The sequence below is a fragment of the Pan troglodytes genome, chromosome 11, assembly GCF_028858775.2.
Source record: "Pan troglodytes isolate AG18354 chromosome 11, NHGRI_mPanTro3-v2.0_pri, whole genome shotgun sequence".
Classification (NCBI taxonomy): domain Eukaryota; kingdom Metazoa; phylum Chordata; class Mammalia; order Primates; family Hominidae; genus Pan; species Pan troglodytes.
The window spans coordinates 21,020,096-21,033,606 of record NC_072409.2 but is presented as its reverse complement, the minus strand read 5'-3'; the positions used below and the strand labels follow the sequence as shown (position 1 = coordinate 21,033,606).

The following is a 13,511-nucleotide window of genomic DNA, read 5'->3' as shown; positions in this document are numbered from 1 at the left end:
TTTTTGTAAACGCTCTCCGAGATAATTAAGCTATCAATTACCCGGGTGGGAAATCAGCTGCGCTTCCCACAGCTCCACTGAAGGGCCGACTCCTCCGGGATTCGCGCAGGGAACCAGCAGGCAGCAAGCTGCTGGCGAACTTTTCTGATTAACTTTTCCGTTGGAGCCCCCCACCCACACCCATCTCCTCTCCTCTCCTTTTTCTTGCCTTTAAGTAATTATTATTAGCCCAGGGAGTGAGCTGCAAGGACAAACCGGCTCTCTGCCGGGAGGTGGGTAGAAAGGGAAGGCGGTAACGGGGGTAGAGGGAGGCTCTAAACGTGGAGACCTCGGAGTCGGAATCCCAGTTCTCAGCAACCACTCAAGTCTCTCCAGCCCCATTTCACAGATGGCCAAAACTGAGGCTCAGAGAAGGGAAGCGACTTGGCCAAGGCCACTCAGCCCATGCGGAAGCCACGCTTTTGCGGGTTGAGCGATTCCACACGGAACTACTCCATTCCTACTCTCATGAAAATCCATCTGGAAGGGCAGAACCCGCAACTCCGAGGCGAGAGCGAGGGGGCGGTGACGGCGGGTGGCCAGTGACGGTACCCGGAGAAGTGGGCGGCTCGACCTGAAACTGGCTTAGGATCTGGGATGCTCCGGCCCCTAGCCAGAGCACCTTCAGTGAATGGGGTCTCCGGCTTCCGGGATGGATCAAGCAGAGCTCCAGGTCGGGACTGAGAGGCAGAGGCGCAGGTTCCCACTGCGGGAGGGTTGGCACGCCCCCAGGCTCCCGCCGCGCGCTCTCCAGGACCTCCTCCCACATGCTCGTTTCCAACCACCTGTGCGACCTCTGGGCCCCTCCTCTACCCTCTGCCAACCCCACTCGGGGCAGCCCCGGGCGGGGATCCCCAGGGCGCCCCCACCCGTCCGGCATGACGCAGGGGCTCGGGGTTCCTTGGGATCTAGCGCGTGCCGGCGCCCAGCCTTACCCAGGGTGAAGAAGGGCAGCTCGGTGTTGTCCAGGTCGTCCTGCACCGCGATGCGCCCCGGCAGCTCGTTACGCACAAAGAGCAAGAGGCGCGACTCGGCGGCGGTGCCGGCAGAGCCAGGAGAGCCCGGGGACGCGGCGGCGGCGGCTCCGGCCCCGGTTCCAGCCCCGGCCCCGGCGCGGGCGCCGCTCCAGCCGATGTCGCTCTCCCGCAGGGCGGGCAGTGTGGACACCGTGACGGTCTTCAGCCGGCACGGGCTGTCGGGCTCCCGCGAGGCAGCGGCGGTGGCGCCAGCCAGCAGCGGCGGCGGCGGCAGCAGGAGCAGGAACAGCAGCAGCAGCAGCGGCAGCAGTGGCGGCGGCCCCGGGTGGAAGCGGAGCCTCGGCCGCCCCCGGAGCCCCGAGCCGGGGCCGGGGCTGAGCCGGGCGCCGGCGGCGGCCATGGCGGGAGAGGCTGCGGTGCTGCGGGCGGCGGCGGCGGTGGCGAAGGAGGAAGAGGAGGCAGCTGCGGAGACGGCGGACGCCGAAGCGAACCAGGACGCCCGAGCTAAGGAGCGGAGAGAGCCGCTCGCCAGCAGCCCCCAGCTCTGGGCTCCGCCTCCCGATCGGCCCTGGACCGCCCCCCCGCGCCGCCTCCCCGGGCCCAGCCGCCCGTCCCCGATCTCCGGCTCCCCCCGCAGACCCCGAGCGTTTCGGAGGCTCCGCCCGCCCTCGTGCAAGTCCCAGTGGCTCCCTCCCCTTTCCCAAGATCCCCCAATCCCGCCCTCACAGCATTCTTTAGCCACAACACCCCTCCCTAAACTCCCAAAATTCCTAATACTTAGGGCCCCCTCGGGCCCCCCAAACCCCCCTGACAACCCAGTTCTCCTGGCTTCACCCCACCTTCGGCTCAACCCAGAGGCTGCACCTGGGGGCGCGCCTTGGCCCAGCCTTGCTCAAGGCCCCGCCTTCTTGGGGATAGGGAGCCCCCTGGATAGCCAAGACTTAACTTTGTCTCCCCTCAGGCCCAAGAACAAGTCCTTTCTCCAATCTCCTACCCTTTTCTAGTCTCTGAAATAACTTCCTGTAGCCTCAGAGCCCCCTTCCCACCCACTTGGCCACAACTCCTGCATTCATTCTCCCACTGCCCGCAAACCTTCCTCTCCCCTCCATCCAGGCCTTGGTGCTAGCACTAATTGCTAATGGACAGAGGGGCGTCGAACTCCACCGTCTAACGCCGACCCCACAACTGACTGAAGCCGGGCTGTTCTGGCCCCCTAGCTGCCGCCCTGCAAGCCAGCCCACTCACGCTTTTTTATTTTGGATCCCTGCTCCCAGCTTGGAGCAGCTCTACTTGGCTGCTTCTGCTCTCTGTGTGAAATTCCTGAAAAGGGTGTGAGGTAGAGACCTACTATTCTGTCTGTCCTTGGCTCCCGGGTCTTTTAGATCCTCTGCCCAAGTCCCAGAGAACGGGAGTGCTCACCATTTCTTCACCTGCAGTCTTTCTAGACTCAAGTTGAGCTAGGTCCTCAGATTCAGCACCCTTTGGTCTTGGGCTGACTCTGTCTCTGACCCACATACCTGAGACCCTCCAGGGAGCGGACACCTCTGCATGGGTCAAGTGCCGTGCACCCCCTTCCCCACTCCCCTACTTTTCTTCATCTTCCCTGTCTTTGTTTTCTGTTTCATCTCTCCATTCATTTCCTTCCTTCTCATCTTGACTTTAATCTTATAAATGCTTCTTTCCTATAATTTGTGAGCAACTTCTCATCTCTGTCTAGCTTACCCATCTGCACCTTTTGTGCTGTCTCTATGCATTCACTTTTCTCTTAGCTCTTCCCTCTTCTGTCTCGTTCCCCTTTTCTGTCTTTAACCCTTCATATAAATTGCTTTTCTCCTCTCTCATCATATATTTTTTAATAATGTTGGATAAAGGCAGAGCACTGAAAATAAGGAAAAAAGCAAAAGCTGTTTTGTGACCTTGAACTTAATGTGTTTAAAGCATTCTCCAAATGCTAGACATGTACGTATGTTAGCTTTTTTACATGACCATAATCCAACAAGATGGATATTATGATTCCCATTTTCCATGTGAGGAAACTGAGATCAGGCGGTCAGGGAGGTGAAGGGATTTTCCAAGGTCGTGTAGCAAATGAGCTGAAGAGCTGAGGTTTGAACAGTAGGCTTCAAGCCTTGACTGTTTCCCTTAAATTACACTGTCCTCAGTGACCTTGGAAAACCCCACCCATCAAAGATGCTGTAAAAGGTAAATCTGCATAAGCACAGTTGGATCTACTTCCCTGTGAGGTTTGTAAGGTATACTTCTCCTGTCTTAGTTTACTAATCTGTGAACTCAAAGGGTGTGTGGAGGTTGGGGTGGAATCTGGCCTTTCAAGTCCTCTAATTCTAAATGGTCTCCTGCCTCTCTGATGTCTGCTCTAGTTCATTTACTCCTCCAAAATATGTCACCCTGCCTCCCTCAGTCTCTCCTTTGTGTCCTTACAATCCGCCACTATCCACCGCAATGGGGCTTTCTGATTCTCTATGCCCCTTTCTTCAAATATGCTGACATAGTCCATTTATAGAAGAGCACACCAGGAAAAAAGGGCTCCCTTATGTAAGGCAGAGTCTGTGCAAGTCCTTCATGGACCTCTAGTACAAAGGCCTGTCAAATGAGACCAACACTTTCATTCATTCATTCATTCATCACCAAATATTCAGGGTGCCTACCAGGTGCTATATGGAGATGCAGGGATGGATAAACACAATTCCTGCCTTTGGAAAGCTTATAATGATTGGGGTGAGGGGGTGGGATGCCGGAACGAGACAGGCACATAAATATCTCAGGTAACGGGCAGGCAGGCAGACATGTGTTTCCTAAGATGAGGTACTTGGAGAAATCAAAGAAAGCTTCCCAGAGGCGGTGGCTTTGGAGTTGAACCATAAAGATTAGTAGCAAGGGAGTGGGCATTCTAGGTTAAAGTTGGCATTTGGCATTCTTTGCAACTGCTTAGTAAATGAATAAATCCCTTTCCTACATCAGAGAATGTTTTATCTTTTAAGGCGCAGCCCACCTCCCATGAAGAAGCTAAAATTTCTGGATACTTTCTCAGCCTCCACTGCAGCTAGAGCTTGGGCACATGACCCAGGCTTCACCAGTTAGATTCACCCACCCCAGATGCTGAAAAATAAGCCGGAATCAGGCAGAATCCAGTGGCGGCCAAAAGGGCAATAGTTGGGGCAGTTACATCCAGGTGTCTCTGCTAGTCGAAAAGGTTCTAATAGCACTGTTTGGAGCCCAGTGATATCAATGTCAACAGTGTGAACTGCCCTTTATTTATGCTTGGCTGCAGCTGAAACATATCTTCACCCATACAGTTCTGTGCTATGATTCGGAGTGGTGCTCTTGACTTCATGCACTTTAAACCCAGATCCCATGCCTTTCTGGAGATTCTAAGGAATCTAATAATCAGTTAACTGAATTCTGAATTCTCTTTCTGCTTAAATTATTCAGGATTGCTTTCTGTTGCTTGCAACTGAAACACCTGGCTGAGAACACAGAATGTGGAAACAAAGGGAGGGCAGAGACAGCAAGGTGTATGATGGGAAATGAAGCTCAGTGAGGGGGAGAGGGAGTAACTGAAGACAAGACAGAAAAGGCAGACAAGGAGTACCAACTTTATATCACAGACAGTATCAAATCTGGAATGTCCACAGGAAATGACTTATATTTCTGAACACATGTTCTGTGATCCAAAACTTTTTGTAGCATATCAATGAATGATGATAACAACTGTTGCCTTATGGTGGTTGTGAGGCTTTAGAAATAATTATGCAAAGCATTTAACACATAATAGCTGCTCAATAAATTATAACTACTGCTTTGATGTATAATCTCAGCAACATTTGGAGCAAGGCTTTTTATCCCTATTTTATAGGTATGAAATCGGAGGCTCAGGGAAGCTGAGAAACTTGATTTTGGTCATGGAGTTATCAAGTGGTGAAACACAAGAATGCCTGGCTCCCAAATCTTTGCTCTGTCTGTCACAGAATGCCCCTCCTGGCCTCAGCCCTTTGCATGCAACTTATTCCCTACTATGAGTAACTTCCCTACTCATACTCGAGTCCCCTGTCCTATGACCACCACTTTTCTCCCTCTCAGCCCCTCACACCCCTTCTCCTTTCCCGTCTTTGTTCAGTTATATTTCATTATTGATTCAATTTTTTCTCTTTTACAGTCCCCTGTACTCCCATCTTTGACTCCACTGATACAAAATTTTTTTCATTCTAACTCCTTTCCAGTCTTTCTAGCAAATGCTTCCTCTTCTTTCATCTTTCATATTTGCCTTTCTAGGTAGTTTTGAAATATTTTTTCTTTCCTGCTTCCCCCTTCTCCATACTCTACTCTGTTTTAAAAATCCCTTGTATTTATGCCACCTGACTGAGGCATCCTAATGTAGTTGAAAAAGCCAGAGGCCCAAGAGGCTGGTTGATTTTGGTTTAGAAATCATCTTTGCTATTTCTCTATGGAGTCAAGTCACTTTATAGTTCCTACTAGGTCTTTTCTTTTCTCATTTGTGAAATGGGGAAAGTAGTACCCACTTCTCAGGATCACTGTGGGAATTAAATGAGATGATGTGTATGAAACTGTCTAGCACATATGAGGCTCTCTTGAATGTTGTAAGTAAATCCAATCATCTTATGGATCTCACCCACTGTTTTCCACTCCAGCCTCATGTCCCATAATCCCCACCACCACCACTTGATTCCAACCATATTGATCTCTTTTCTGTTCCCGAAATACTTCAAGCTCTTGTTGCCCCAGCACCTTCAAACGGACTCTTTCTTCTGCCTGGAGAGACCTCCCTCCGTCTTCACTAGCTATCTTTTGCTAGTCTATAAGTTTTGCTAATCAAAGCACTTTCCCTAACGTGACCACCCACCCAGCCTAAGTTAGCCTCTTGCTGTACTTTCTGTTACATCCTTTCATATTTCTTTATAGCCATTTTAATTGTACTCATTCCATATTTTAATAATTGTCCATTTATTAGAGCATTTTCTTGATGCGTATGTTCCTTACTAGATTGGGAGCTGCCAGATATCAAAGACCAACTGGGTCTTGCTTACCGCAGTGTGCACACCAGCTAGTACAGTAACCTACATAGGGTAGAGATGCAAAATAAGTATTTTGCCAATGAACCATCACATATTTATTGAATTTTTACTGAGACAGGCACTGTTTTCACATTAGCTGCACTTTCACAGAGAATATAATTTAAATTTTACAACAAAAACCTTCCCCCACCCTCCGTCTGTCAATTCTTCCTTCCCTTCTTCCTTTCCTTTCCTTTCCTTCCTTCTTTCCTTCCATCCTCCCTTCTCAGCTTCCCATGATTCAAGTAATTCTTTTTAACAGTCTTTCTTTTTAAGCCTCCAGATGATCTCTAGAACATAAATAAACTCTAATTGAGGAAAAGAGAGTGCCATCTTCTGCTCCATCTCTGCTCTATCTAAGCTCAATCTTCCATCAATCCTTTTCCTGTCCACGAATCTCCACCATTTGTTTTCTCTTGTTCAATCACTGCCTTCTCCGTAACTCATATTGTCCTTTTAATCATGCTTTGCTCTCTGCAGCATGTTGACTCCATTTATCACTCAGCGTATCCCATTTCTCTTCATTCCCTTCAGTCACCTTGCTCTAGACACTCTCTTGACCTGAGTTCTGCCAACCTCTTAGCATCTTGACCTATGCCGAACTCAGCACCATCATCTAGTTTGGCATCAGTGACAAAACTAAGGTCAATCCTGAAGCTTTTATTTTTATTGTTGCAGGATCCAAAATACACTGCTGTAAATATGGCTATCACTGTTATTTAATTCTTTGAAACCTTCTGGTGAGTTAAGTTCAAGTTATTTTCTCTACCACTTACTAGTTCGCTGATTTTTAATGAGACTCATAACCTCTTTTAGACTTAATTTCCTCACCTATAAATGGAGGTAATGGGAAGGCTGAATGAGCCAGCAGGTGTAAATGAAAGTATCTAGTGCTGACCAGGTGCAGTGACTCACGCCTCTAATCCCAGCACTTTGAGAGGCAGAGGTGGGCGGATTACTTGAGGCCAGGAGTTTGAGAACAGCCTGGCCAACATGGTCAAACCCCGTCTCTACTAAAAATACAAAAAAAATTAGCTGGGTGTGGTGGCATGCCTGTAATCCCAGCTACTCGGGGGGCTGAAGCAGGAGAATTGTGTGAACGCAGGAGGCAGAGGTTACAGTGAGCCGAGATCGGGCCACCGCACTCCAGCCTGGGCGACAGAGCTAGACTCCATCTCAAAAAAAAAAAAAAAAAAAAAAAAAAAAGTGTCTAGTGCTGTCTGGCACATAGTAGGTCATCAGTACTAGTAGCTACTTTCCACCTCCAAATGTCTATTTATTTGGTCCTTCTGTGACCTCTGTCTCTTTGCATTCATCTCTCCACTTCTCATTTCCATTTTCAGAACACTTCCACTATGTCTCATTTAGAGCAAACTTTTACCATTGTCTCTAACTTCTCTTTCGTGAAAAATGAAAGAATATTTTAATCACCATTGTCGTTCTTCATTTCCACTTGCATCTGTTTGACTGATTTCTGCTTCAACCCAGCACTTCTCTGACTCTTTCCCTTGACAATTCTCAAATTTATTATCTTTTTTCTCCAGCTCATACCTTTCACTACCTCCCACTTTGTCTGTCCCCGGTCCTCTAAATCAACCCCTTCTTGTTCTGTGATTTACTGCCTTCATTTCATATCCTTTTACAGTCAAAATCCTCACAATACTCCTAAAAGTCTCTTTCCTCACTCATTCTTTTGCATTTTCTTTCTCAAGTCCACTCAAGTTTAATTCATCTTCATCATTCATTTGCTTGTACCAAAATCTCTGTACCTTTTTGCCTACTTAATCATTTAACCTATTCGAGTTTCCTTTTGCCTCTGTTACACTGTCATCTTTCATCTTTAACACATATTAATGAGCAATGTTTCTTTGGACTTATTCTTCATACAAATTCTAATGCTGGTGTATTTTCAGGATCCTCTTCCTGGGTCCCACTAACTTTAATTCTTTTCTGGAATCTTTTCTCTGGGAATCTGCTTTAGTTAGAAAAAAAAGAAAAAAAAAGGCCTGCAGGATCTGCTCTGTATTTATTCAAGCTATGCTGCTATCGTGGTGGATTCAAATGTATATTACTGATGAAAAGTGTAAGCTTTATTCTCTTCTATAGAGTACTAGGTCATTCTCCTTTCTGCAGCACACTATTTTTATTATTATTATTACATTTTGAACTGGTGAAGGCGATATCAGCCTAGATTCACTGTTTCCGTAACATTTACTGAATGCCTACTGTGTGTTAAACACAAGCTATTTTTTTTTCTTATTTAATGTTTGCAAGCCTGTGAATTTGGGATTTTTAATTCTTGTTTTACATGTGAAGCATTGGGAACACATAGAAAATGCACGGCCTGCAATATGTTGGCAATTTATATCAAATAAAGTCCTTTTAACTTTTTTGAGTGAGACAGTAAAGTATAAGAGTTAAGAGTTGCATACTTTATAACAGGGATAGTGACAACCACTTTGGAGGAGTGTTATTTAATATTTGTCTTCCCTTCTAAATTATAGTTTCCAGAAGGGCAGAAATTCTATCATTCTTGTTCTCTGCTCTCTTGTATATATTAGGCCATCAATGATTATTGTTGAATAAAGAAGTAGATAAATGAATGTATGCTAAAAGTACAATTTTTTTGCATAAGACAACACTGGCTTTGAATTTCAGCTTTGCCATGTAACAAATTTGTGACCTTGAACATACTAGGGAGAAAGCAGATATCTTGTAACAGTCTGCATCTTTAAACTTTGTTGATATATGTTGTCCTATACATGTTGTTTTTAATTTTTATGCAATATTTTTTAGCAATACTCAGAGCCAGGAAAGCCAAGATTCAAATCCCAGTTCTCCCACTTCCTAGCTTTAATGCCTTAGGCAAGTTATCTATCTCTTCAAGTATCACTTCTTCATTTATAAAATGGAAATGATACTACCTCTCTACTATACTCATGGGCAGGTGCCAGTGTAGTTGATGATCTGGAATGAACACACGAGAATGCCTGATTTCAAGTACTCTGTACTTTTTACTACACAAGAATTCTCGTTGCCCTGACTTCCAGCTTTAAAGACTGCTCTCCTTGTTTCTCCCACTATCTTAAGAGCTTTATATAAACTTAACTCCCAGGACTATGCCTGGATGTTTCTCAAGGAAGCAGAGGCCATCTCCCACTCCTGACCCAGATACCAAGCTCTATTTGATGACTATTGTATGATAATCCACAGACTCAGCAAAGCTGGGGCTCTGCAGGTTCCCTGTGACTCCTGAAGCTTCAGCCTCACTCCATCTAATTCTAAGAGGCTTTCAGAGAAATCTGTGGAAAGTTATGGGAAGTCCCTCTGTTCCTCCTCCCAGATCTAGGGCATTTTTTTTTTTTAAACTAAGGCTGTGGTCTACAGAGAAAAAAAAATCTAAATTCAAAAGAGCACTCTCTCTTTTCTCACTCCTTCCCTCCCTCTCATTTTTTCATCCTCTCTTCTTCATGGAATATTGGGGAATACTATTTTCCAGGCATGTGGATAACAATGATGAACAAGACTGAAAATGATCCCTGCACTCATGAAGCTTACAGTCTAATCAAGAGATAGACAAATACAAATATCAAAAATAAATATATGATTAGAAGTTTTTAAATATGCTATGCTGAAAAGGTATATGGTTCTATGAAACAGAATAATGAGAGAGGTCTTCATTTATATTTTGGGGCTAGGTAATGTATCTCTGAAAAAGTCACAATTTATTAGAAACAAAGACAGATGAATAGGAATTGTTATGGCAAAGGAGGATTCCCACGGGAATTCAAGGCAGAGGGAGCTGCAGGTGTGAAAGGCTGTTAGAGAAAATGTGGCAAGTTCTAGGAACCAAACATTTAAAGTCAGTATGTCGGGACAGTTGAGAGGGAAGACTAGAAAAGAATGAAGTGAGTCTTAGAAAGTTAGTTTGACTGAAGCTATTCAGGCTTATGTAGGCCATGATAAGGAGTTTGGATGTAATTCTAATTTAAGTGGAAAGCTATGGACAATTTTAAGAAAGAGAATGACATAATCAGAACTACATTTTTTAAGTGTTACTTTGGATCTATGTAGAGGATGGATTGGTTTAGTGCAAGAGAGGATCAAGGAGTCTAACGTGGAGCCTATCACAGCTGTCCAGATGTGAACGCATCCAGGAGGCAGACTTACCCATTACAACCTCTCCCACCATGGGGTCCTGTAGCTTGCTCACCCTAACAGTGGAGAATTCATTATCTCCACTGAAAACTGGTTCCACTTGTGGTTGACCTTGACCAAGAGAATGTACTGATTTATATCTTCTTTATTGGATGTACCATGTATTGATTCAAATTCCATATTCTGGGGAAGCCACATGGAGCAAACTTTATGAAAATTCTCCAAGTCTCTGAAGGCATCTATCTTTTTCTCCCTTTCAAGGAATGACTGTCCTTGTCAGCTGCCTCTACTATTCTCTGCCTGGGTTTTAGAAGCAACAACAATGAGAAACAATAATTAACAATAACTTCCATTTACATGGAGTGCTTCTACATTCATCACCATGACATTTGATTTCCACAAAACCTTGTGAATCCAACAGAACAGGAAATTTTAGCATCAACTTACAAATCACAAAAAGAACATTCAAAGATGTAATTTACCTGAGATAGGGCAGATAATAATTGGCAGAATCGAGTCCTGAATCAAGTCTTCCAACTCTTACTTCTATCTTCTTTTCATGGTAGAGTGAGCATGGAGCACAGATGGAAGATAAGCTCATAGGTTTTGGCATTAGATTGATTGTCTAAGTTTAAATTCTGACTCTGATATTTGCTGTGTGACCTTAGGAAAAGCACTTAACTTCTCTGAACTTTGGTTTCTTAATCTGAGAACAAGAGTATCTACCTCATGCAGTTGGATGAGGATTAAATGAGCTAGTAGATTAAAAGCATGAAGCACAGTGTCTCACCTATATTAATAATCAATAAATGTTCACTATTATCAACAGCTTCAATCATCTTGGTCAAAAGCCACAGTAGCAAAAGAAAAGTTGCTGCAGATTTGCTATAAGGTGGCTTAGCTTAGAATAGTAACTCTGCTGCAGTATCATGAATAAAATGTTTAATCAATGACTTAGTTCTTCATCTGTAAAATGGAAATAATCATATCTAGCTCACAAAGTTGTTGAAAAAATAAGTAACAAGAGAAATTGCCTAGCCCCAAGAATTACATATTCAATAAATGTTACCTTCCTTTCTCTCTGCTTTAACACTATTTCCCCTAGCAAGACTTCTTTGATGCCCTAGACTGGGTTAGGTACTCTTCCTCTCTTTGCTCTTAGCACTTTGCACTTACCTGGAGCAGAATGTAGATCATGCTACAATTAATGTATCTACTCATCTGTCTCCACTTTGAGACTGGAGCTGCTCCATGTGCCTGTTAACTATTCTAAGCACTTTGCAAATAACAACCCAGTTAATCCTCATATGAACTCTGTGAAGGAGTTCATGATCATCCCCCTTCATACCAATTAAAAAATAAGGCAAGGAGAGATTAAATCACGTGTCTCAGGTTGCATGTCTGGCATACAGGGGGTGTTCACTTATTCCTTCTTGTTGGATCATTCCAGATGCCATCGCCTGAAAGGGGACTCTTGTGGCTCTTTTCTCCAAATAACTCACTTATTCACCGTAATATCCACATTGACATTTTCTCCATCATAGCTGATTCACTGATTGATTGGTGGATAGACATCTCCTACCAAAATAAAAGCTTTAAGAGGAAAGATATTTTACCTGTCTTGTTCATTGTTGTGGTACCCAGCTGTTAGGATAGGCCCTGACACATAGGAGGTGTTCAATGAGTATTTGCTGAGTAAATGAACACATGCATGCATTTCTTAATTGCTTCATTTATACTGTAACTTAAAAACAATGGCCTATGTCAAACCGTATGTCTATACATTCTTGTGAAAGTTTGTAGCATTTTAAATTGGAGATGGGTTAGGGATGAGGAAGACTGTAGAGACAGGTAAAGAGTACTCCCTTCTGCTCTGCACTGTCTCTTGGACTCTAAATAGCATCACTTGTCTCCCAGCAGCTGGCCAGCAGGTGGGGAGAGACCCTCCGCTTAGAAGGCAGGAGGAGTTTCTGCTCAAGGTGACAGGAGCAAAGCAGGAGGAAGCTGCACAGGGAAGAGATATACTGCAGTCATGGCATTAAACCTGAGGTTTGCGATGCCCACTAAGATTCACTGGGAAAAAATAATACTGAAAAAAGTGTAATGTCTAGTATTTATCACCTCAGTCTACTGGTAGTTCATTCTCCCTGACATCTATGGAGATTCTTAGGAACTAATATATTGTCTAACACCTACCCTGCCACCAATGCACTACGTACTTTTTTTTTGGTTAGCTTTCATTCTCATCTGTTATTCTCTAATTAATTTTTGTTGCTTTAGGTCTTATGTAACCCATTAGCATGGCATTCAAGTTCCCAAACAAACTTTCTGATCTGCTTTCTTGTTGTTTTTGTTCCTATAACCCATGCTCTCATCGAAATAAATGTCCTTACTGTTCTCTGTACACATTCCAATTTCCCTGTTACCTCAGTCTAAATTATTTCCCTCTGAATAGCACTCTGCGTGCACATACAGCAGCCATCCTTCAGGGACATTTTTGATTCTCATCATACCCTGTATATGTAATAGTTTTTTCCCCTTATATGTGATTATTCATCACATAACTTATTTATTACATTTAATAATTTCTATCACATATGATACTGTAGTCAAGGCTGTGATGAGAACTATGATTAAAAAGACTGAAAATGGTCCCTGCACTCATGAAGCTTACAGAAAATATTCACTCTCTCTCCTGTCACTTCCCCAGAGCCCACTGATGTTGATCTTGGCCATGTGACATGAATCTGCTGGTGAGATACTGGCAGTCATGATGTGAACCGAGGCTTGCATAGTGGGGCTTCCTCTTTGTGTTTTTGCATTGCCGTGAGAGGAACATGCTCTGCCTTGCTTGCTGGTCCGAGCAGGGTGACAGACATAAGAGCAGACCTGGACCTAACCTGAAGTTTGAAGACAAGCCTCGCCAAGACAGTGTAAATCAGCAGATCCCCCCAGCCTGCTTTCAGATGTTTGAATGAGAATAAAGGATTGCCACTTTAATCCACTGTTTCAAGGTGGCTTTATCACACAGCATTATTGTGGTAACAAATAGCTGGTGCAAAGTCTTCACTTCCATCCTATACCCTGAATTTCTTGAAACTAGAGACCATCTGATTCTTTTTTTTTTTAACTCATGCAAAGTTCCAAGGCACAATCCTAATGCATATTTATTGAACAAATGAACAAATGAATAAATGAATGATTAAAGAGCTCTAGAGCGAGAGAGAGACTCAAGATCTAGGAGACT

General features: G+C 44.4%; 1 protein-coding gene across 4 annotated transcripts in view; it reads right to left on the bottom strand.

Moving 5' to 3' along the window:
* Positions 1 to 1,446, bottom strand: part of ASTN2 (astrotactin 2) — a 980,365-nt gene extending 978,919 nt beyond the window's left edge. For 2 of the 4 annotated variants that reach the window (XM_009457172.4, XM_009457170.4), the window contains exon 1: positions 975 to 1,445. In XM_009457172.4, coding sequence (XP_009455447.2) covers positions 975 to 1,416 — 442 coding nt within the window. In that variant the 5' untranslated portion in view covers positions 1,417 to 1,445. Of the gene's footprint in view, positions 1 to 974 lie in introns of all 4 variants that reach the window. The other 2 variants (XM_009457169.4, XM_009457171.4) reach the window with 2 other exon arrangements.
* Positions 1,447 to 13,511: the final 12,065 nt, after the last annotated feature.